Source organism: Herpailurus yagouaroundi, unplaced genomic scaffold (assembly GCF_014898765.1).
Source record: "Herpailurus yagouaroundi ecotype Mexico unplaced genomic scaffold, PumYag 208, whole genome shotgun sequence".
In the NCBI taxonomy this organism is placed as follows: Eukaryota; Metazoa; Chordata; class Mammalia; order Carnivora; family Felidae; genus Herpailurus; species Herpailurus yagouaroundi.
The window spans coordinates 6994831-7019301 of NW_024412439.1; the positions used below are offsets into that span (position 1 = coordinate 6994831).

At 45.6% G+C, this 24471-nt stretch overlaps 1 protein-coding gene and 1 long non-coding RNA gene across 2 annotated transcripts in view; one reads left to right on the forward strand and one right to left on the reverse strand.

Annotated features, from left to right (window-relative positions):
- The window catches only part of DNAH9 (dynein axonemal heavy chain 9), a 311907-nt gene that overhangs the window by 152235 nt on the left and 135201 nt on the right, over positions 1-24471 (reverse strand). Inside the window, exons 33-36 of the mRNA XM_040453174.1 lie at positions 15066-15231; positions 13322-13424; positions 12604-12843; positions 2873-3034 (exon numbers count right to left, since the gene is read on the reverse strand). Coding sequence (XP_040309108.1) covers positions 2873-3034; positions 12604-12843; positions 13322-13424; positions 15066-15231 — 671 coding nt within the window. The remainder of the gene's footprint in view (positions 1-2872; positions 3035-12603; positions 12844-13321; positions 13425-15065; positions 15232-24471) is intronic.
- On the forward strand, positions 10692-23597 carry LOC121015891 (uncharacterized). Its single transcript, XR_005784033.1, has 3 exons — positions 10692-10703; positions 16451-16458; positions 23461-23597. It is a non-coding gene; the product is annotated as an uncharacterized LOC121015891 (long non-coding RNA).

Below are 24471 nucleotides of genomic sequence, written 5' to 3' on the forward strand. Positions count from 1 at the left end.
TTAGGTCTTTGCCACACATTAGCAGTAAATGCCCAGACACTCGGGTAAGACTTAATGAAATGCAGGCGAGCCATTCTCGCTAGCTGCAGGAAGCACGTGGGGGAAGTGATGTGGGAATACATTTACCCAGTTTGAACATGGCCTAATATACTGGGAATTGGTCCTGATAGAAGTCAATTTACATGAATGATCTAGCAGAGGAAGGACTGAAGTGCAGTTCTGAAAAGCCCACTCTACAAAGACTCTTTGATGAACAAAACAATGTGTCTCAGATTTTCTGATCAGAGCCAGGCGGTGCAGGAGGGAGAGGAAAACCAAGCACCCGGTGAATCAAAGACTTCTTCATAGTGACGCCACATCACACAAGGGCCACTTCTCAGAGAACGTTAAGATTTTAATGGTGGAAACAGGACCGTGTCACTTCCTTGGTGGAAATCCGGCAACCTTTCATTAATACCGATACCAAGATTTCATGCGGCCGGAGGTGATTCTGGCTGGCATTTCAGAGGTTGTTGGAGAAGGATAATGGTATTAATTATATCTGGGTCTATGATCAAAAGAATGCGTCCTTAGGATACAGACCCACAGAGGAACCTCGATTTCAAAGGCTGAGAGTTGTCCGTCTAAAGTGCCAGCTCAGACTGGCTGGAGAAAGTAGTCAAGGTGCGTTTGCAGAGCCAACCATGAACACATAAATTGGCAAATGCTACAATGCTCAGAGGGGCATCTAAGATGTGAGAGCGGGGCACAGAAAAATGGTAAGGGGAGGCATTTCAGGGTGTTCATATTAGTAAAGAGCAGGCTGAGATAAATTCCTTAAAAATGCTGTCCAAGATCCAGAAGGCTGCCATGTAGGTTGGGATGGACTCTAAGTATCTTCAGAGGTAGACCCAGGTTGGTCAGGACAAAATATGGTGCTAGACCCAACAAGGCGAGCAGGGAAACACGGTACATTTCAATACAAGTTCTGGTTATTTCTAAGTTCGAGAGAGGACAAGTGGCTTGAGTGGAAACTAGGGAGTTTGGGTCAACTTCCAGAATGCTCAGTGTTAGCTGTGGGGTAACTGTGACACAAAGAAGTGTAACACGATCTTAGGCTGCGTTCGTGGATCAGTGCTTTCCAAGGCATATTCTGTGGAACATTCGTTCTGCAAATTATTAGTAAGTTTCATGAATGGAAAAGGGTTTGAGGGTCTCATACATGTGGGAAATGACAAATTAATCAGGGTTATTCAAGATTTTGGGGGCTTGAATGTGCTGAAAGCACGATGTATTTCCAAGAGAGGGATAGAACATGAAGTACTTTCTCAACTTATTTTTATCATGGATACCTTCTTTCTAAGGAGTATATCGTAGTTCAACAGTTTAGGAGGACAATTTTGGGAAATGGTAACAAAATTATAGTATGTAAGAAGAGGGAATGATGATCTTGCTTTGGGCCAGACCCCAGTTGGGTTGTGAGACGAAAAATCAGACCCCACGATCTCAGAGGGGGGAACTGATGGAAAAGTAATCAAGATGATGGCAAATTTCTCTGGGTTTGAAAACAAGCCATGTCAGAAGTGGCTAAAAGAACAGAGGCTATTTAGTCTGGAGGAAAGAAGACCCAGGAAGGACAAGACATATTATTTGAAATATTTGAAAGTGTTTCATGTAGACTTAATATGAGTGGACAGGGAAATAAATTTTAGATCATCATTAGAAAAAATTTCCAGCTGGGGTGCATGGGTGGCTCAGTCGGTTGAGCGACTGACTCTTGTTTTTGGCTCGGGTCATGATTCCAGGATCATGGGATTGAGTCCCCCCATCAGGCTCTGTGTTGAGTGTGGAACCTGCTTCGCATTCTCCCTCCCTCTCTCTCTGCCCCTTTCCCCTGCTCATATACACACACTCTCTCTCCTCAAATAAATTAAAATGAAAAAGAAAGAAAGAAAGAAAGAAAGAAAGAAAGAAAGAAAGAAAGAAAGAAAGAAAGAGAGAGAAAAAAATTCCAGACTTTAAAATTGTTCCAAAGCTTCCGAATTTAAAAATTGTTCCAGGGGCGCCTGGGTGGCTCAGTTGGTCGAGCATCCAACTTTGGTTCAGGTCATGATCTCACGTTCCATGAGTTCAAGCCCCACGTCGGGCTCTGTGCTGACAGCTCAGAGCCTGGAGCCTGCTTCAGATTCTGTGTCTCCCTCTCTCTTTCCCCCTCCCCCACTCATGCTCTGTCTCTCTCTCTCTCTCTCTCTCTCTATCAAAAATAAACATTAAAAAAATAAAAAATAAAAAAATAAAAATTGTTGCAAATTTCCAGGGGCACCTGGGTGGCTCAGCCGGTCAAACATCAGACTCTTGATTTCAGCTCAGGTCATGATCTCATGGTTCGTGAGTTCAAGCCCCACGTGCTGACAGAGCCTGCTTGGGATTCTTTCTCTCCTTCTCTGCCTCTCTCTCTCTCTCTCTCTCTCTCTCTCTCTCAAAATAAAAAAATAAACTTAAAAAAAAATAAATTGCTTCAAATTTCTAGTCATTAGTGGCTCCAGAATGGCTCCCCCGGGAAAGATGAGATTATGCATTTTCAAGGATGCATCCACTGGGATGACCAGTCTGAGAAATGCTACTGACATGAGCGAGTATGGGACAAGGAATTGGATCACATGAAATCCACAGACCCTCCCAACACTGAAATTCTATGGTAATTTATGTCTTTTCTTGTCCTGCCATTTTCACCTCAGCAAAATAATGATAGATTTTCTTTCTCTATCTAATCTCTGATTCCTGCCCCCCACCTTGCCCCATTTCTGAGCTAGATTTTGTCATTTGGGTGATCGTCTGCAGAAATATTTATTTTTCAAATATATAGCAATTTTTTTTTCAGGGCAATACTCACATCAAAAATTTTCTTGACCACTTCTGTCTGGATTTTGTCAAAAAGATCAAAGTCCTTTTCTTCCACCATCTTGTCCTGATAAACCCGACTTGATTCATGTAGATAGAGCTTTACGAGGTCCTGTGTGGATTTTACACACTCCACAGAGGAGAAGAGAATGCCCTTTATAGAGAGTAGACCAAAAATAATGTGAATAACAATTTAAAACTACAACAGCTACAACTTATTAAACCAGGTACATGACAGGTACTGGACTAGAAGTTTCTCCAGGTAAAACTCATGTGACCACCATGATAAACAATTTCTACAAAAATATAACTTTTACTACATCCATTTGGTATAATGTGGAGATTGGGATTCAGAAAGACAGGAAGCATACCTAATGGCAAATATATAGTATGTGGTCTCAGCAAGGTTTCAAAACCTTGAGGACCTGGAATTTTGATCACTGCATTCCAAACAGCCACAGTGAGGAGACAGGTGGCCTCTTTGCCGTGTTTCAACTCCCTAAGTACCGGTTTGAGAACCAGTCTAGGCGACAACTGTTTATGTAAAATCGGAACGATGACAAAGGGTGACTCTAGCTAACCTTTGCAGGTCAGTAATCCATTTTACTCATCTTTAGAGGGTTCTCCTTCCGTATACCACAGGGATCATCCCAAACATTTACTATCCTTTTCAAGTTTCTCTGTCACCTCACCTCTCTGCTACGATTAGCTAATGTCTCAGCCTCATTTTTCATTGAAAACTGGAGACAACCAAGATGAGAGTCTCTGAATGACCTCAACAAGTCCTGTAATTTGAAACTCATCTGTACCTGTGTTTCCCCCCAATTACTTTTTTTTTATCATGAGGAAAAGGGGCCATGTAATTATCCCTCATTACCAACAGGATGAGCACGGCAGAAAGTTCTGGTTGTAACAGGGCTACCAGTCTAGTTCCTCATGATCACCACTTCCCGTAAAATCTAGATCTCGGTTTCACCAAATTCAAGTTGTTTTCTGGCGCTGCATACTTTCTGTGCCTTTGTGCCTTTTGCTTTTCTAGCTATGCTCATATTTCAAGATCCAGTTCAAGTGTGATCTCTTTCTTGAAGTGTTCCATGGCACCTCCTTTCCTGTCCAACAGCACTTTCTCTGATGTGCCCTGCATCGAGATTTCTGCTTTTAGTCGTGGCAGAATACCTGATCACAAACCAATCCGCTGAAGTCAACTACAAAAGATAGGGGACTTATCTTTAAAGCTTCATCGTTTTAGAGGCATTAGGGAGTCACCAAGGCAGTGAGGACTCAAGGGGCTACGATACTAGGGAAGAGAAGGAAGAAAGATGGACCCAGAATTTGGTACTATTTTTTTTTCCTTCAGGCATTTTCCAATTCACAAGTAATGGCTCACAGGTTCAGAAACCAAAGAGAGACAGACAAGTGAAAGGTTAAGATGCTGAGCAAAGTTACCTCATCTCAAGTGGAAGGAAGGGTAAAAGTTGAAGTTCAGGGATTAGCAAGAAGGGGTTCATGGCTAAAGACCTCAGGGGAGCTTCTCAAATGGTGATACATCAGGAGTATGAGTGAGTCACAATCATTCAGTCCTCACAGAAACGAGCCCAATTTCAACTCCTCAATCCCTGGTACCTACTGGCCAGAAGCAGAAATGTGTAATCTCTGAAGGAAAATATCATCATATAAACCCTCAAATTATCTGAATAGCTCTGCCCTGACAGTGTGGAGCCTGACTCAGGGCTTGAACTCATGAACCCGGTAGAACATGACCTGAACCGAAACCAAGAGCTGAATACTTAACTGACAGAGCCACAAAGGCACCCACCCCTGCACATTTTAAAACTCCTAATGTCTGGCTATCAAACAAAAATTACTGGAAATACCAGGAGACGTGACCAAATCAGGGGGAAAAAACCCAGCCCACAGAAGATCTAGGTGTTGGAATTATCAGACACAAGAGCTTTAACAGAACTATGATTAAAATGACCAAGAAATTAGGGGACATCAGGTAAAGAATTTCATCAAAGGAGTGGAGCCTTTAAAATGAATCAGGGGTGCTCACGTTGTGATCTCATGGTTGTGAGGTCTTCTCAGCACAGAGAATGCTTGGGATTCTCTACCTCTCTCTCTGTGCCTCCCTTGCTCACACACACACACACACACACACACACACGTGCTCTCTCTCTCTCTCTCTCACACACACACTCTCTCTCAAAATAAATAAATAAACTTAAAAATGAATCGAATGGAAATGGTCAAATTAAAAATTACCCCAAATTAGTGTTACTGAAATTAAGAACTTAATCAATGGAGTTGACAGCAGAATAGACAGAATTGAAAAGAAAATGAGTGAAGAGGAAGAGGGAGTAGTATAAAACATTCAGATTGAGGGGCGCCTGGGTGGCGCAGTCGGTTAAGCGTCCGACTTCAGCCAGGTCACGATCTCGCGGTCCGTGAGTTCGAGCCCCGCGTCGGGCTCTGGGCTGATGGCTCAGAGCCTGGAGCCTGTTTCCGATTCTGTGTCTCCCTCTCTCTCTGCCCCTCCCCCGTTCATGCTCTGTCTCTCTCTGTCCCAAAAATAAATAAACGTTGAAAAAAAAAATTAAAACATTCAGATTGAATCACTAAGAGAAAAAAGAAAGAGCATAAGGGACATATGAGACCCAGTGACAAGGTCTCATATACTTGCATTAGAATACTAGAAAAAAAAAAAAAGCAGAAGCAACATTTGAAAAGATATTGTGACTTCTCTAAAACTGAAAAAGAAACCTGAAAAGAAAAGACATCAAGATTCAAAAGTGCTGCAAACACTAAGCAGGATAAATACAGAAAATACCACTTAGAAATCTTGGGAATAGTGAAAATTTTGAAAATCAAAGACAAACAGAAAATCTCAAAAGCAGGCAAGTGAAAAAAAAAACTATGTGTACTGTAAAGGAAAAGTAAGACTTAAGACTTCCTCAGTAGAAACAATGAAAGCAGAGGACAGTTGAATAATACCTTTGAAAAGCTGAAAAAAACATAGCTACCAACCTCGACTTCTAAACCCCCTCCAAGAATTGTTTTTTTGTTTTTTGTTTTTGTTTTTTAAGATGGGCTCCACATTAGGTGTGGACTCACAACCTTGAGATCAAGATGTGAGCTGAGATCAAGAATCAGACACTTAACTGACTGATCCACCCAAGGCGCCCTCCCCCCAATTCTTTTGAAAAATAAGAAATAAATACATTTCCAGTTAAATAAAAACTGAGAGATTATTTTCTAGCAGATATAAACACCACTAAAATCTACAGGAGAGCTTCAGGTAGAATGAAAATGACTCCAAATGGAAGAACAGAAATGCACCAGGGATAGGGGAAGTGGGAAGATAGTATGTGAGTAAACCTAAGTAAATGTTGACGAAGACAAAAGTATTCATGCGTCGTGGGTTTTCAATACACACTGAATTTTAAAAATAATAATAGAATCAAATTGGAGGGATGTAAATTGCTCTAAGACCCTTGCAAGGGATAAAGTGCTCATTTACAAAAGAATCAAATGAGGGGCGCCTGGGTGGCTCAGTCAGTTGAGCGTCCGACTTCGCTCAGGTCACGATCTCACGGTCCGTGAGTTCGAGCCCCGCATCAGGCTCTGTGCTGACAGCTCAGAGCCTGGAGCCTGCTTCAGATTCTGTGTCTCCCTCTCTCTCTGGCCCTCCCCCCGTTCATGCTCTGTCTCTCTCTGTCTCAAAAATAAATAAATGTTAAAAAAAAAAACTAAAAAAAAAAGAATAAAATGATGCATTTGATAATCATTAGATGAAGAGTAAAAAGATGTACTGCATGCTAAGAGGGGAGAAAATAAAAAACAAAAAGTGATTAGTTTCATAGAATACAAAAAGTGAGGGGAACGAAAACATAGAACAGCTAGAACATACTGAAAACAAGCAGTATAGATTTAATCCTAAATTTATTATTATATAAAATCAAATCAAATATGAATGAACATGATATTTTCATTAAAAGACTATGATTATTAGACTCGATTTTAAAAATCCAACTATATGTTGCCTAGAAGAGATATACCTTAAATATAAGAAAAAAAGGCTGGAATAATAAATTGGAAATAAAGCAAGATATTTAATAATAAGTAAAAGGGCAGTCCATTAGGTAGATATACTAATTCTAAATGTATGTGCACCTAATAACACCACTTCAAAACATATAAAACAAATGTGACAGAAATAAAAGGAGAAATGGACATGTCCACAACAACGGTGGGAGATTTTAGCATACTTTTCTTAGAAATGGACAGAGCATGTAGTAAAAAAAAAAAAAAATCAGTAAGGATATAAGATATTTCAATGACATGATTTACAAGCTTGACCTAGTTGACATATTGATTTAACTACACGCGGCATCTGAAGAATGCACTATTTAAAAAGTGCCCATTGGTCATATCTTGGGACATAAAGCCAGTCTCAACACACTTCATATTTCAAAGGAATAAAATAATAGAGTATATTTTCTGAAATGGTGAAATTAAGCTGAGCATCAACAAGAGAAAGGTAACTAGAAAATCTCTCAATTTTGAAAAACAAAGCAAGATAACTAGAGAATCTCTCAATTTTGAAAAACAAAGCAATACACTTCCAAATATCCCATAAGCTAAAGGAGAAATCACAGGGGAAATTAAGAAATATTATGAAGCGAATGATAATAAAAATACAACATATAAAAGTTTGCATGATACATGGAATAGTGATAAATTCATAGCCTTAAAATGAACATTTTAGAAGAGCTGAAAGGCTGAAAATTGATGATCGAACTAGACACATCAAGAAGCTAGAAAAAGGAAGACTAATCACAAACCTAAAGAAAGAGATTATACGGTACTTATTAATAAGATAAAAGCAGATATCAAATAGACACAGCAAACAAGGTAAAAACAATTGATATACTTTTCAGTTTCTTTGAAAAGATTAGCAGAATTGATAACTCTTTTATAAGCCCGATAAAAGAGAAAAAGAGAAAACGAGAAAAGGCACAAATAGTATCAGTTTTAAGAAAGAGGACATAATGTCAGATACAACAGATATCTAAAAGATAATCACAGGACATTATAAATGACTGTATGCTAATAAGGTAGAAATTGATGACATTGACATCTTACCACAACTGACACATGAATAGAAAATCTGAATTGTCTAATATGTACGAACAAAGTGGAACTCAGAGCGTAAGACTGGCCATAAAAAATCTCCAGATGGTTTCATCAGTAACTTCTTCTGACATTTAAGGAAGGCTCACTACAGTGTTTTACAAACTCTTCCAGAGAGTAGGAAAGGAGAGACCACTTCCCAATGCACTTTTTGAGGACTTCATAACCTTAGGATATGGAAGAAAGGAAAATTACAGGACAATCTTATTAACAGAGGTGCAAAAAATATATTAAAAAATAGCAAATGGAGGGTGACTGGGTGGCCCAGTGGGTTAAGTCTCTGACTCTTGATTTTGGCTCAGGCCAAGAGCTCATGGCTCGTGAGATCAAGCCCCACCTTGGGCTCTGAACGGACAGCGTGGAGCCTGTTTGAAATTCTCTCTCCCCTTTCTTTCTGCCATTACCTCTCTCTCTTTCTCCCTCTCTCTCTCTCTCTCTCTAAGATAAATAAACATTAAAAAAAATAGATAATGGAACCCAGCAAAATATAAAAGGCTCAACATGCAGTAATTAAGTTGGGCTCATTATAGGAATGCAAGGGTGAGCTAAGATTCAAAAATAATCAATGTAGGGGCCCCTGGGTGGCTCAGTCGGTTAAGCGGTTGGCTTCTGCTCAGGTCATGATCTCGCGGTCCGTGAGTTCGAGCCCCGCGTCGGGCGCTGTGCTGACAGCTCAGAGCCTGGAGCCTGTTTCAGATTCTGTGTCTCCCTCTCTCTGACCCTCCCCTGTTCATGCTCTGTCTCTCCCTGTCTCAAAAATAAATAAATGTTAAAAAAAAATCAAAAATAATCAATGTAATTTATCACATTTCCAGAAACAATGAGAAAGGAATCAATATAATTATTACAAAAGCTGCACAAAAACCACTTAAGTTTCAATATACATTCATGGTTAAAACTCTTAGACTACACACAGGAAGAAAGTTTCTTTATCTGGCAAAGAGCATCCACAAAAACCTAAAGTAAGCATCACACACTCTTAAAAGCTCTTCCCCCTAGAATTAGAAATGCAACAAGAGGCAGCTCTCTCAACTTCTCTTCAACATCATACTGGCGGTTGTAGCCAGCGCAATAGGACAAGAAAAAGAAATTGTAAGATTTAAGGACCGGAAAGAGAGAAATTATTACTAGTATTTTTTTTTTTTAACCAATAACATGATTGTATATATAAGCATAAGGGCATTATTGAACAAAGATACAAATTAATATTTGCCCTATGATTCTGTTTTCATAAAGTCCAAAAACAGGCCAGAAGAACTTACAGTGTTATAAATCCAAACAGTATTTACCTCTGGGAGGGGAGGAAAAACCAAATGGAAGGGACAAAGGAGAAGGAGTTTCAGGGATGCCGGGAATGTTCTATTTCTTTCTTTCTTTTTTTTAATGTTTATTATTGAGAAACAGAGAGAGACAGAGCATGAGCAAGGGAGGGACAGAGAGAGAGGGAGACACAGAATCCGAAGCAGCTCCAGGCTCCGAGCTGTCAGCACAGAGCCTGATGCGGAGCTCGAACCCACAAACTGAGAGATCATGGCCCGAGCTGAAGTCGGACACTTAACTGACTGAGCCACCCAGGTGCCCCAAGGGAATGTTCTATTTCTTGATCTGAAGATCTTGATCCATTTCTTGTGGTTACAGAGGTGTGATGGCTTTGTAATAACTAACCAAGCTGTGTGCCTATGACTTGTGGGATTTCCTACTTATATGTTGTACTCTGATAAAAGTGTATTTTTAAAAATGGAAGAAATTCCGTTAGGTCCCTTGGGCCCCACCCCCACACACATCTCGACCTCTCGTCTCCTTTGCTCTCCTCGGTATGAGCCGTATGAGATGCAGAGGGCAGGGAGAAGTACCCACCAGGCACCCCGACTTCCTGGACTGTCCCTCATAGTGAGGTAGGCTACTCACCCACATGAGCACATCAAGCACAAATTCTGCCCCACCTTAGTTACGTGTGGCATTGAGATGGGAGCAGTTGATGATTTCTGCCACTTGGAGCTTTCTCAGATGGTGTCCTGGTCAGGACAGAGTGAGGGAAGTGTAGAGAGGGTCTCAATTCTTGAGTTGCAGGTCTCACTGGAAGGAGGTGATGCCTGGCTCCTACCAGGCATCCAGCCACCCCCTAGGTGCTTCCATCAGGCCGTTAGACAAGTAGCCAGGGGAGGCTGTGGTCAAGCTGGGAGCCTGAAACTCCCCCCTGGAGGAGGAGGGCAGGGGCTGGGTGGTTGCAGGGACGCAGGTGCTCCAATGGGGGATGTATTTTCCCACCATAGTAGCAGGTGGGTGACAGCTGGCAGGCTGCAGACAGGCAGGCAAACAGGGCCCCGGGGGTTGCCACTCAGCCTGCCTGAGCCAGCCAATGAAACAGGCCAGGGGGAACAGGAGATGCTGCCCCCAGGCCAATACCCCCCCTCCTTGGCGCTTCCTTGACATTACGCTGGCCGCCACTGAAACAAGGCTGGAATATGGCGGTGAGCATTTTGTAATTGAACGTTCTAGTTTTGGGTGTCGGTGACGCTGCCTTCCGGTGATGGGATCATGCTCAAGGCACTTGATTTGTCTGTGGCTCAGTGTGTCCCTTCCAAATTGGAAATAATCACTGTTTTGCCTTGCACGATGGTTGCAAGGATTCAGTTATTCGCTAATAGATGTAAAAGGCCCAGGACCATGCTCCATAATTGCTACAGGCCAATGTCAGACTTTTTATGAGGGCCCACTCTGGCCTCAAATGATCTTTCCAATTCTGTCTCTCCATGACCACCTCCTTCCCCTCACTTTCCATCCGCCATGGCCCGACGCCTGTTACGCATTCCACTGATGTTGTCTATGCTTTTCTGCCTCTGTGACCATTCGTGCTGTCACCTGGCTGGTAACTTCCCTGAGCCTCCGTTAAATTGGGATAATAACGTGGGTCCCGAAGGGTTGTCATGAGTGCGTTTCAGAGTGTACGGGTGACAAGGCGTCTGTCCAGGCAGGAGCTGGATGCTTCTGGTCAACCAGATCTAATGCCCTTCTCCCTTCAGCTCTGCCCTATGAGCAATGTGAATTTGACCCAATTAACTCCTTTCTTGCCTTTGAAAAGTACAGATGGGGACATTCTCACCTCGTGCTGCTGTGGTGAGATTTAAGAGAGGTAGTATGTGACAAAAGAGGTCTTTCTCAATTAATACTCAGTAGAGGAGAGATAATAGCGGGCATGTACAAATTTTGCCATCGTCCTGGCCTCAGAGCCACAGACCTGAAGGCTTTACGGGCTTGGAGTGGGGTCTTTCTTGCTGCCTGAACTACTTTATGCTTGTTCCCCTCTCCAGAAGTACGGATGAAGAGGACAGCATGGTGTGCAGGAAAGAGGTCCTGGCCAGGAACCCAAAGACCCGGCTTCTTGTTCCAGTCCCTTCCCTGGCTGGCTGTGTGCTCCTAGGAAAATCTACAGAATCTCTGGGGGTCTCTGCTTCCTCATTTTTTAGCAGAGTTAGTGGTTAGGAGGTACGTGGCCCACAGGGCTGTCCTGAGGTAGCTTAAGTGTGTACTCAGAGACTGGTCCTTACGCGGGGAGGCTCAGTGTCTCTCTAGGTGAAGCCACTCCAGACACAGTTCTCAGACCTCCGAACTAATGGTCAGAAGATTTCTGCTTTTTACAACCAAAGGTCCTGGCTGGACCACGCAGGCCCTATGTTCTCAGGATCTGGACGTGTAGTGTCCTGGGTAATTAATTCCAAGTACATGTGCTGACCACGGAGGGTCACGTCTCACTCCCCGGTCGCATTGACAGCCCCCTACAGGTGTGGCCTCTGCTTGGTGTAAAAGGCATCCTTCCTGCCAACTTGGGGAGGACCGTGTCCAAAGAGTGGTCTCCATAGGTTCTTGCCCAAGATGGCAAAGTTGCAGCCCCCATCCTGTGAGGAAGAGGGGACCAGGCTTTGTTGCGTTGCCCTCTGGAGGTTTTGACAGCAAAGGGTCAAGCAACTGAAGGCAATGGGCAGAGACAGGCCATCGCTATGCAGAGGAGAAAGAGCTAGAAGAATCTGCAATGGCTGTGGCCTGGAGAGGAAGCTGGAGTTTGGCAACAGAGGCCTCCTGGAGGCTGGCAGGTACTATCTTAGGAATACTATGATGTGGCTTTTTCAGGAAGCGGATCTATCCCGCCTGATTTCAGGGGGCATTCTTTTTGTTCCCAAGAACCATGGTATACCACCAGGGCCCGCAAAGTAGTTTTTCTCTTTCTTTCTTTTCTTTCCTTCCTTGGCATGCTGGAATCAGTATGTAGCATTTTCTTCAAGATGCTGAGCCTTCTCCAACCCAAAGGAGCCAACTCAGAAATGTGTCCTGGGAAACCATGTCTTTGGCAAACAGAACTCTACCTGGTTGACGTCCCTCCTCATGGAGCCCGTGGCCCCATCTACCTGATTGTGTTCATGATTCTGTACGAACGGCGCCTTTGCATAAGGGTTTGGTGCTGTTATTTTACCAAGAATGGAAGGGCCCAGATTATCAGCGAGCCTCTCAAGGGTGTCTCTATACAGACGGACTCACCTGGAAAATGTTGGCGAGGTCTCGGAGATTGAAAACGTAGTGGAATTTGATCGCTGTGGGTAGGAATGTGGTGGCGATCTTCTGGTGGAAGGTGAGGGCCAGACTGATGAGCTGGGGGCTAGATTTCTGCAGAGACTCTGGGAAGTTTCCAAGCTTAAGGTGCTGAGTCAGGATGGTGCCGTAGATGGAAGCCAGGGCGTCTGCCCCAGGGAAGGAGAGGACAAGCACACTAAAGTGGCGCTGTACGAGAGAACAGGCAGGGGCCAGGGGTCAGAGTCAAGATCGCCTCTTGGGGCTCTGGGTAGAGCAACGAGGAATTCTTAGGAGGCCTTTGGATTCTATATTCCGATCACACTTCTCACACTGAACCCGAACTTAGAACAGAACTTGAACTCAGAGCATCTGAGCCCAAACCAGGATTTGACACTGGATATCCCCACGACCTTGGGAGACTCATTTCATCTCTCTGATGTTTTCCCGCTCCAAAGAATGAGCTAAATCAGATGAACTCTATGGCCCCTTCCAGCTCTAAAAGCTTCATGGCTCTGGGTCTAGGAGTTTCTTTGTCTCCCCAGAAACGCAAATCAGCATCCCGTATAATTCGCCACTTTGAGAGGCTGGACGGGGGAAGGACCAGTTACTACTTGCCATTGAGGGATGTGGGCCCGGGTGGGCTAGTATTTACTTAGGACTCAGGTACCACAGCTCCCTCCCATACCTGAAGCCGTGGGTTGATGGTGAAGCTGCCCGCGGTGGGGTTCATACAGGAGACATATTGCACATTCCTGATCTCCTTCAGGGACAGCTTGTTCCGGTCATACCTGGAACAGTCAGAAACCACAGGGAGAGCTGGGTGATGGCCCAGGCAGGTGAGTGCCTTGTTAGGGTGAGGTGGGATGCATCCTATCATTTATATGCTTGAGTGGTGGGAAAAAAAAAAAGCCTAGATCCATTGGTAGAGATCGGAAAAGGATGAGAGGCTGGGCCCAAATCCTGAGGGATCCAACATCTATGGAAAGATCATAGAAAAAAAGAAACCATAAAGGTCTAAGAGGTGGGGGGGGCATTAGAGGGGTACGGCAGCCCAGAAGCCAAAGGAAGTTGGTTCCTTCCAAGAGGAGAGAGCAATCAAAGAGAATCTGAAAGACAGTTGACCCAACGGGTCTGTCAGGTCTCATATAAAGTAGCTGAGCAGGAAAAATTCACTAAAGTGGAGGAAACAAAAACCAGGGAGTGGAGTGAGCGGTGGTGGGGAAAGTGGGGAAGTGGAAATAGAGATATTTGGCTATGTGGAAAGAGAGAACGGGTCATCAGTTAGAAAATCGTGTTTTTGAATGCAATAGAAGAAATCTAGGTGAGTCTCAATTTCGATGAGAAGGAGCCAATCAGGAGGTAAGAGGCAGTTGCCGAAGGAGGCGGGGGGAGAGAAGAACCAGAGGCTGGTGACGGCTCGGCCTCAGGGAAGGTGGGTCAGGAGGAGGGAGGAAAGGAGGCTCTCGTACAGCTACGGAGGCAGGAAACAAAGATGGAACCCATGGTCAGCAGCGGAGGTGGGGCGGGAAGTCTGAGGACAGACAGAAGGTCTGAAGCAGCCATCGCTGCAAGTGGAAATGCAAACATGCCGAGGCAGCAGGGCGGGATTTCCAGAGAGCTCCTACTGCCCACTTTGGGCTCGTGGCCACGAATCTAAAGTAAAACTCGTGTGTCAGATCCAACTGTTCCTGTACAGCCGAGCCGCCCAGATGCTGGTGTGCACGCTGTGGGGGGATGTACACGGCAGGCATCCCGCAGAAGGTGTTAGCGATGGCTGAAAGGCGACTCAGGTCACCATCACAACCATGCTTCTCTCTGAGTTCCCCGAATTCTCAGCAGCTAATTCGACGTGGGGTAGGAAGGCGAGCCAAAGTGGTCTCCAATCACAGACTTTTTTTTTTTTTTTTTTTCTGGCAAGTTCAGACCTTTTGCCGTCAACAATTACGCTGTGGCCGGAGACAATAACAAACTCTGCGAATTTCCCCGAAAGGGACAAAGGCTGTTCAGACCCGCGGACATATGTGCACCACACAGGGTGTTAGCGGTTATCGCTCAAGTACCCGCTCAGGGACTTGGGACCACAGCGGGGGACAGGAGAGGTTCCTTCTGCTTTGGGGGTTTGGAGAAGGCAACTTTTGAGATGAATGTTGAAAAAAAAAGTAGGTTTCCCCCCCCCGCCTTAGATAACAGCTCAGTATGTCCCCTGACCAAATTTCCCATGTCGGTACTGATTCCTGGGACTGAAAGTGCACCCCAGGAGACACAGTCCTGTGGGGACTGTGGTTTGCTACGGGGATTCTCACCCAGCACCAGCACTAAACTGCAGTTTGGGGCTCCAGGGGAACGGCCTTCAGCCCTGCCTTAGGCCTCCCCCCTCAGCCCCCCCCCCCAGCCCGCGGGCCCCAGGCCCTTTGCACATGTGTGCTTACCAGTGGCCATAGTCCAGATGCTGCCTGATGATGGTGTGAGGCTGCACGGTCCCGTAGGCATCCACCTCAGGCAAGTTCATGTCATCAATGAAATAGATCAGCTTCTTGTTGCCTGGGGGGCCATAGTTTCTTCCGGCCTTCTTTTCTAGAGGCTTCTCCAGGACAGCTGAGGGGAGAGCCAGTGGGTGAGGGAAGGAGGTTCGAATCTCAGAGGCCAGTGTGGAGACAGAACCAGTGCCAAGGACAAGCCGTGGCGCAGCGTGCACCTGCTTAAGTCCTGGCGTTCTAGGGGACCGCAGGTGAAGCGGGAGCCCGCCTGGCAGTCAGGGTGACTGCGTAGACCAGGCACCGAACACCTCACTAGGCGTGGACCCTCTCGGGTTTCTACAAAAGCGCACCATCTCATTTAATTCCTGCAACGTCGGTGCCGGATTCGTCTTAGCATCCCATTTCACGGAGGAGGCAACCGAGGCTCGGAAGAACAAAGAAACTCTTCTAAGGGGAGGTCAGCGTACAAGTCTGGGACGGTTAACGTTCAGAGCCCAGGGTCCTCTGATCGTACCTGGGGTCCCCAGGTTTCTTTGCTTAGAGAGTCGAAACAGAAGATACCTTCCTGGTCTCAAGGCGCGGCACTCTACCCTCGAGGAAATCTCCAGATAATCGGATTGTGGAGAGACCTGCCCGCTCTGGCTGAGACAGCACAGGAGCGTGGAGGCCGGGGCTCCCTTATCAGCGTGGGTGGAGGCCCCTTCCACACCTGGGGTACAAAACGGGAGCTACCGGGGGCGCCGGAGTGGCTCTGTCGGTTAAGCAGCTGGCTTCGGCTCATGGGTCGTGGGTTCGAGCCCCGCGCCGGGCTCCGTGCTGACCTACTTGGGATCCTCTCTCTCCCTCTCTCTGCCCCTCCCCTGCTCTCTCTCAAAAATAAATAAGTAAAAACATTAAAAACAAAAAACAGGAGCTGTTGGATACTTTGTGAGCATATTCTCAGAGTATTCATCTCCCAGGTGGGGGTGGGGGTGGGGGTGGGGGTGAGGTCTTCCCCGAGTGGGAACAGGAGCAGAGAATTGCCCGGAAGCTTCCAGCAATGCCAAGGGCTCCTCCACTGCTTTCGGGTCACCAGGACCCTATCAGAGCATCTCCGTGCTTTTCCGGAGACTTCAGTACAGAATGACTCTCTTCTAGGTGCCGTTTCTTCAAACGGCACCGTAGTCCAGCGTGACGGGACTTGCTTAGAACAAACTTAAGTAATAGAGTGGAGATACGTGCATTTTTTTCCCCCAGTAAAGCAATTAAATATGTATCGCAAGAACCAACATGTCTTATTATAGCTGGAAGCTCGAAGAAGCGTGAGTCTTCCCTTGAAAAACAAGTTTGTAAACAAGGAGAAAGTGTCAACAGACATTTGGAGGTGACAGAGAGGAAGACAAGTCCCTTGGAGAAGCCTGAAGATTCTTAATTGTCTGGTCCTGAGTTAAATTAAGGGTTTCAAATACGAGTTAGATTTCAATGTAATTAGCATCCAATTAACATACACCATCAACCAATTAATCACCCAACACCTTTCTCCCCCTAAAGATATAACAACCATATACGAGATGTGTCAAAAGGAAATATAATTAATGGGCTGCCAAGGACATGTTTTTGAGAACAGGCCTTCTAGTAACTTCTCTTCTTAGGAAGACTTGTTTTCTCCTCCCCGCAAAGGAGGGATATTCAAATCAACCCCTGGAATGGAGCAGACCCCTCTAATTTGGGCCCGTCCAGCTCTACGTGCTTCTGAAGGATTATTGAGGAGAAAACCACACCAGTTTGCAGGAAGCGGGCTGGGAACGCCTTGGATCATCCCAGCAGGACGCCGCTGAGTCCCCCAGGGAGGGAGGACTCTCTCAGGAAAAGGCAGCCGTGTTTTTGCTCCCTACGCGGCCAGACGCTGTTGCAACTCCCCTCCCGGACGCAGGGCGGGAAGTGACAGTTTCCAGGCAGAACCGGAGAAGCAGGTGGACTTAAGTTGATGGCGAAAGCATCCCATGCGCGAGACGCACAAGGACATGTGATCGTCCCCTCCCATTTCAGGGTCCTGCATCATCGCAGACAAGTCCTGACGGTCAAGCCCATACCTGGGCCCCCCCGAGTTCATCAGCTCACCGAACGTCTCCCCTCGGACGGGCTGGTGTCCCGCCCGTGGCCGCGTGCGGCACCTGCTGCTCTGCGCTCTTCACACAGTTGCTTCTGCGAGATCGCAACAGCATCGTGCGGTCTAAGAGCAAGTGCATTTTCCAAGCAGGTCCCCATCCGCTATCTCGTTTCGCCGTCTTCGCCGCGACCGCCCTTTGCCCAGCGGCTCTCACCTGCTCCCCACGACATCGTCCCAAGGGCCTCCCTGCTTTCGCCCTTGATCTCTTCGCCACCCGGTGTTCTCAAAACAGCAGACGGCAGTACCCTCGCCGGCTGGAATCAGATCCCGCCCGTCTCCTGCTTAAAACGCACCTGGGGCAAAAGCCAGTGTGGTTCCGTCCACAAACCTCGCATCTCGGTTCTTCTCTCTCGAGGCTGCCCTGTTCGCTCTCTCTGCTGCAGCCATCCTGTTCCGACACGTTCGCTGCCACAGGGCCTTTGCGCTGGCTGTTGTCCTCCCTGCCGGTAATCCTTTCTCCCAAATTCCAACAGAGCTTGCTCCCTCGCTTCCATCACACATTAACCTGCTCCAATGCCATCTCTCCGTGAGCCCTTGCCTGCCCTCTAGCCAAAATTCACCCCTCACCCCAGTTCTCTGTGCCGGCTTCGCTATTCTCTGTGACACGCATCACCACTTAAAATGCCATACATTCAACTTAGGCATCGTGTGTGTGTCACCTTAACCCCCTCCGCACTATAAACTCCATGAGGACAGGAAATCTTTCTCTGGTGTTTTATCTCGCACACAGTATGGCGTCCGAAAGACATTCATAAAATTAAGGAAGGAGCGAATGATAAGCCCCAGGAAGAGCAAAGAAAGATACGTTATATCAATGTCGTAATTAAGAACACAGAGGCTGAGGCTGTTTGCATACCTTGCCGAGTGAGGAGCCAGGTCTGTAGGTACTGAGGCTGATGCACCTTGCGTATCACCCCGAGAGAGAGCCCTCGCAGGCAAGCCCTGACACCCCAGCCCCCGTGTATGTCTGCCCCCGACCACCCCTGTCCCACAGATTCTTACGGTCTCTGAGCTCGGAGTAGGATGTCTGTTCTTCCGCAAAGCATTGCTAAAGGCTCTATATGGAGCCCCTTACACGCCTGTCCTCACTGACCCCTCGGAGCAGCCCTATCATGTGTTAAAAATCTTTTAACAAATGAGCGGGTTCGAGGGTTTGAGCCCCACCTCAGGCTCCATGCTGACAGTGCAGAACCTACTTGGGATTCTCTCTCTCTCTCTCTCTCTCTCTCTCCCTCCCTCCCTCTCTGCCTCTCCCCCACTTGCTCTAGAGAAGCAAGAGGCTTAGACCTGTCCCAGGTCCCACAGCCACCGAGTGGCCCAGCCAGGATGCTAACCTGGGTTAGCAAATCACTTAAACGTCACAAGGTGACTTCTGCGCTGGAGAAATCCCCGGTTTCGTGAACCCACCGCCTGGCCACACTTTTTGACAGAGATCGTGAGTAATTAATCACGTCTCATTTTGTACCGCTTCTCCTTTGCTTCGAGCTATTTTCTTTCTACACCATCTAGTTTTTCATGTGTTGAGACATTTCCATTATACTGTACGGACTTTGCATTTATTCCTTCCAAATATAATCATGCTCTGCGTGATTGTAAAAGTAATACATATTCATTCCATAAAGATTAAAAAACAGAGAAAATCATAATGATGAAAACGAAAATTACCTGTAATTCGATCACCTCGCGGGAGCCACTGTTTTCAATATCTTGGTGAATTTCATTCCAGTCTATTTGGTCTGTTTGGTTTTTCCTTTTACAAAATCAGTTTTGCATATTCTGCTTGTGTGTGCGTATATATGTACAAACAGATACATTTTGTCCATCCACATAAACATTATATGATAATATAGCCTCCTAAAACATGATATTAATTGCTGCACCGTGTCCCGTAATTTGGAGGTACCAAAATTTATGGAGTGGTTTCTCTGTCGTCTCAAATCTATGCTGTATTCCATTTTTTTCCTATACTCTGAAGCCACCTCCGCTTACCCTGAGCTGTGTGTCTGGCCCACGAGGTGACAGATCTTTTCATGATTTAATTTCCTGTCATCTCCTTTTTGAAAGACAGGCGGACGAGCTGTCTGTAACAATGGAAGCACGAGGCTCCCCGGGTTGAGGGTGCGATCGGATCTTTTCGGGTCCTGTCTAACCTCAACCTGTTAATGAATGGGTTACAGAGATTCACATCGCACAGAGATTCAGACGCCTGAGCTCCTATCTAATGAGTGTAATTAAGGGCTCAAATATTTGTTCAACGAATCATTTAAATTGCAGGTGGATGGTAAGAGAATTCAGAATCGTGAAGCACATCATCTTCAGCCTCCTCTCTTTATGCTGCAGATATAAGTCCCTCGATGCCTGGTCCGTTTCTTTGCTTCTCCTTTTTCGCTTTCTAGACTGTCTTGTCTATGGGTCATTGCAAATTCTTTTAGTCTTAAAAATTACTTATATTTTCTTTTAATTTTTTAATATTTTTGAGAGAGAGAGAGCGAGTGCACGAGGGGCAGAGAGAGAGGGAGACACAGAATCTGAAGCAGGCTCCAGGCTCCAAGCTATCAGCCCAGAGCCTGGCATGGGGCTTGAACCCATGAACTGTGAGATCAGAAGTCAGACGCTTAACCAACTGAGCCACCCAGGCACCCCAAATTACTCATATTTTCTAAAAAAAAAAACAAAAAAAACGAGAGAGCCTTCAAGTATTTGCAGACATAAAACAGACCAATTAAAGGAGACTAACCAAGGATTCCAAAGCCATATAGGAAAAGAAACGTGACTGGACCCATGATCCAGATGACAGGGTTACCGTAACCAAATAAAAATGTATCTCACGCCTACCTGAAACCTCAGAACTAAACCTGTGTTTAGTTACAGCAACCACGACATCCTGGATTACTGGTACACATCCACTTCTAATTTTCTACGAAAAAAAATTTTCCAGGCGCCAAATTCTAGCGGGCATGTATCCTGGATACTTACTAAAGGAGTATCAGGCTGCAGGATGAGCAAGGTCGTCAATGGGCGTTTTACAGGAGATGTAACAGTAACTTAAAGTTATCTTTCATTCTCCTGAGCCTCAGCGAAGCCCAAGGGTGGATCATTAAATTGTAACTCAGTAAAGGAAACGAAAGCATTGCAGTGGGTCTGTGGGTTGAGAAGGATAGGAGGAGGGCGGGTCCCTGCCTCCCTCAACGCGAGGGTTCAGTGTTCTTGATCTGTGCTCTGGGCAGCTGCTGGAGAGAAGTCAGTTGGAATCTGAGTCTTTCAATGACTACCCGAAGGGCCGATTTGATTTACTATCAAAGGGAAAACTATCCATGTGCTCTAGATATCAGATGAACGGAAGCAAAGTTGGCATTCGAGCGTGAAAAGCAAGAAGCCTGACCTAGAATCTCATCAAAGCCGATCAAATAAGACCGCTTGGCTCTTAACTCCTTGTGGGACTTTCAGGGAAGTCCCTTAACACCTCTAAGCCTCATTTTTCTCATCTTGCAAAATCAGAGACTGTCAGATCTGTGATGGACACCGTTTCCAAAATCCTCCTCTCTGGTCACTTTCCAGCGAGGGTGGCCCTGTGACACAGTTCTGAACGGGAAGACACATGTATAGGTCACCGGGGTTCCTGGAGAGCTCTCGTTCCCTGACATGGGCCCTAACTCTCCCCCTTTATCTTTTCCTTTGTTCCATTGGGAACGCAGATGTGATGGCAGGAGCAGCAGCCATCCTGCCAACCTGAGGAAGCAGCTAAGAGAATAGATATTATAGCATCGATATCATTGAGCCACGGATTTCGCATTAGTAACTGCCTACCTCAAGACTTCTTGCTGGTGAAAAACCAATTCTGTCCACGTCACTGCCGTCAGATTTTCTGCTGCGTGGCAAAGGCATTGCTGACATGGTGTCTCACTGGATGGGGAGGGTTAAATGCACTAAGGGGGTGGGACCCTGAGCCCAATGTTTGGCACAGTACAAACAGCACATAAAGCACGTGTTGCCTCCATGGGTGAGCCATGGGAATGCCTTGAAACACAACCCCATTTGTATTTGAGACTACTGGGCCTGCATTGAGAACCATAGTTGGTGGAGACCCCAGAGCTGGAAGAGATGAGACACAAGGGGTGCAGGGTTTATCAAGCAGCTGCGTCCTCTATAAAAGAACATCTGATTTTGAGAAATGGGGCGTTTGATGGGCTAGCCGGATCCGTCAACTGTAAAATATCCCCCCACAGACCTCCATGAATTGACCTGCAGGGTGGGGTTACTTCCCATTTGAACATCAGAACCTTTCTTACCAAAACATTGTTTTTGTTTTAAAAACTTTTTAATGTTTTTATTTATTTTTGAGAGAGAGAGAGAAAGAGAGACAGACAGACAGACGAGTGGGGGAGGGGCAGAGAGGGAGACACAGAATCTGAAACAGGCTCCAGGCTCCGAGCTGTCAGCACAGAGCCCGACGCGGGGCTCAAACTCACGGACCGCGAGATCATGACCTGAGCTGAAGTCGGACGCCCAACCGACTGAGCCACCCAGGTGCCCCAACATTATTTTTGTTTTAGTATAGTTGAAGTTAAACCCCCTTTCCAAGCAAAAGGGGTTTACCTGGGTTCCTTATGTTTTGCCAGTGAGGGGTTTTAGAAATGACCGCATAATAGTTATAGATTCTTAAATTCAGGAAGGGTTTTAATATTATTATAGTAACAGCTTCCACTTACTTAAGCATTTACTTTATGGTAGGACTCATTGTGAGTTTTTTACATATTTCATCTTGCTATTCAAAAATGAAAAGAATGAACTATTGAAACACTCAACAACAGGGACAAATCTCAAAATCATGCCGAGCGAAAAAAGCCAGACCAAAAAAAATAAAGAAATAAAGAAATAAAGAAAAAAAAAAAAAAGAAAGGGAAAAAAAGCATGTATTGTGTGATTCCATCACAGGCAATTCTAGGAAATATGAACTAACTGACTGCGATAGAAACTGGTCAGTGGTTGCCTAGGCATGGGCAGGGTGGAAAGGGAGGGAGGGAGGGATTGCCCAAGAACACCAGAAACTTCCAGAGGTGATGGATATGCTCATTATTTCAACCATAGTCATGGTGTCGGGGGTGTGTAAGTATCTCAAAACTTCTCAAATTGTATACTTTAGTATTATTTTTAAATGTCTGTTTTTGAGAGAGGGAGAGTGAGTGTGCGAGCACGAGAGGGACAGAGAGAGGGAGACAGAATCCCAAGCAGACCCTGTGCGGTCAGCACAGAGCCCGATGCAGGGCTTGAACCCACGGACCGTGAGCTCATGACCTGAGCCGAAATCAAGAGTCGGAGGCTTAACTGACTGAACCACTGAGGCGCCCCTCAAATTGTTATACTTTAATATGTGCCATATGTGTTATATGTCAATTATAACCCAACAATGCATTTTTAAAGGGGAAATGGCAAAAAAAAAAAAATTATACCGCCTTTAGTAGGAATGTGGATAAACGGGCTGCGGTTTATTCCTACAATGGAATTCTATGCAGCAGTGAAAACCAATGAAATAGATCTACATGCATCAAAACAGATAATGATTAAAAAAGTAAGTTCTCAAAGGAACTTCCAGTATGATCACATATTTAAAATGTAAATACAACACAACATTGTGTATTTTTATGGGTACATGTATATATTAAAATTGTAAGTTTGCATCTTTTCGTGTGTCTGTTGGCCATCTGGATGTCTTTGGAAAAATGTCTATTCGTGTCTTCTGCCCACTTTGTACTGGATTATTTGGGTTTTTTTTAGGTGTTGAGTTCTGTAAGTTCTTTAAATATTTTGGACCCCAACCCTTTATTGGATATGTCCTTTGCAAATACCTTCTCCAATTCAGTAGGCTGCCTTTTAGTTTTGTTGATTGTTTCCTTCGCTGTGCAGAAGCTTTTTACTTTGACGAAGTCCCAATAGGTTATTTTTACTTTTGTCTCCCTTGCCTCAGGAGACGCATCTAGAAAGAACTTGCTATGGCCGATGTCAAAGAGGTCACTGTCTGTGTTCTCCCCCAGGATTTTGATGGTTTCGGGTCTCACACTTGGGTCTTTAATCCATTTTGCGAAACATCACGGGTCACCAGGGAAACACAAACCAAAACCACAGTATCGCCTCACACCTGTCAGAAGGGTAACATCAACAACACAAGGAACAACAGGTGTTTATGGGATGCGGACACAGGGAACCCTCTTGCACTGTTGGTGCGAATGCAAAATGGTGCAGCCACCCTGGAAAACGGTATGGAGGTGCCTCAGAAAGTTAAAGGCAGAAATATCCTACGATCTAGCAACCGCACTACTAGGTGTTTATCTGAAGAATACAAAGAGTACTAATTCAAAGGGACATATGCAGCCCAATGTTTATAGCAGCACTATCTACACAGTAGCTACACGGTGGAAACAGCCCAAGTGTCCGTGGAGGGACGAATGGATACAGAGGCGGTATATACACACAACGGAGTATCACTCAGCCATAAAAAAGAGTGAAATGTTGCCACTTGCAACAACACGGACGGAACCAGGTAGCATGATGCTAAACGAGGTAGGTCGGAGAAAGACAAACACCATCTGGTTTCACGCACAGGTGGAATTTAAGAAACAAAGCAAGGGAGCCAGGGGGAAAAGGAGGAGACACAAACCCAGAAACAGACTCTTAACCGCAGAGAACACACCGAGGGTCGCCAGGCGGGAGGAGGGGGGGGATGGGGGGAAAGAGGAGATGGGGATTAAGGAGGGCACTTGTATTGAGCACCGGGTGTTGTACGGAAGAGTGGAATCACCCTATCGGGCGCTTGGAACTATTATTATACCGCGTGGTGGCTGGAACTTAAAAACCTAAGAGAAGGTGTAGATTCAGAATGATACACAATCAACTTTAGTACTTGGTCGATGAGGGGCCGGAAGGCGGGTGGGGGTGGTGTGCTGGCTGTACTTACTGCTGAGATTCGTAGCAAAATGACACAATTTTAACATCTGTGAAATCTGGGTGGTGGGTACATGGGCATCTGTTACATTATTTTCTGTCCTTCCCTGCAGGCTTGAGTTATTTCATAATTTCTAAAAAGTTTAAGCAGTTCTCCATCGCTCCTTCTTAGCGTCTAGTTCTCCTTGACAGGGGCACCTGCTGTTATCAGTTGTGTGTACTTCTTGAAATATTCTAAGTGTATATAAGCATAGGTATGTGAGTGTATAT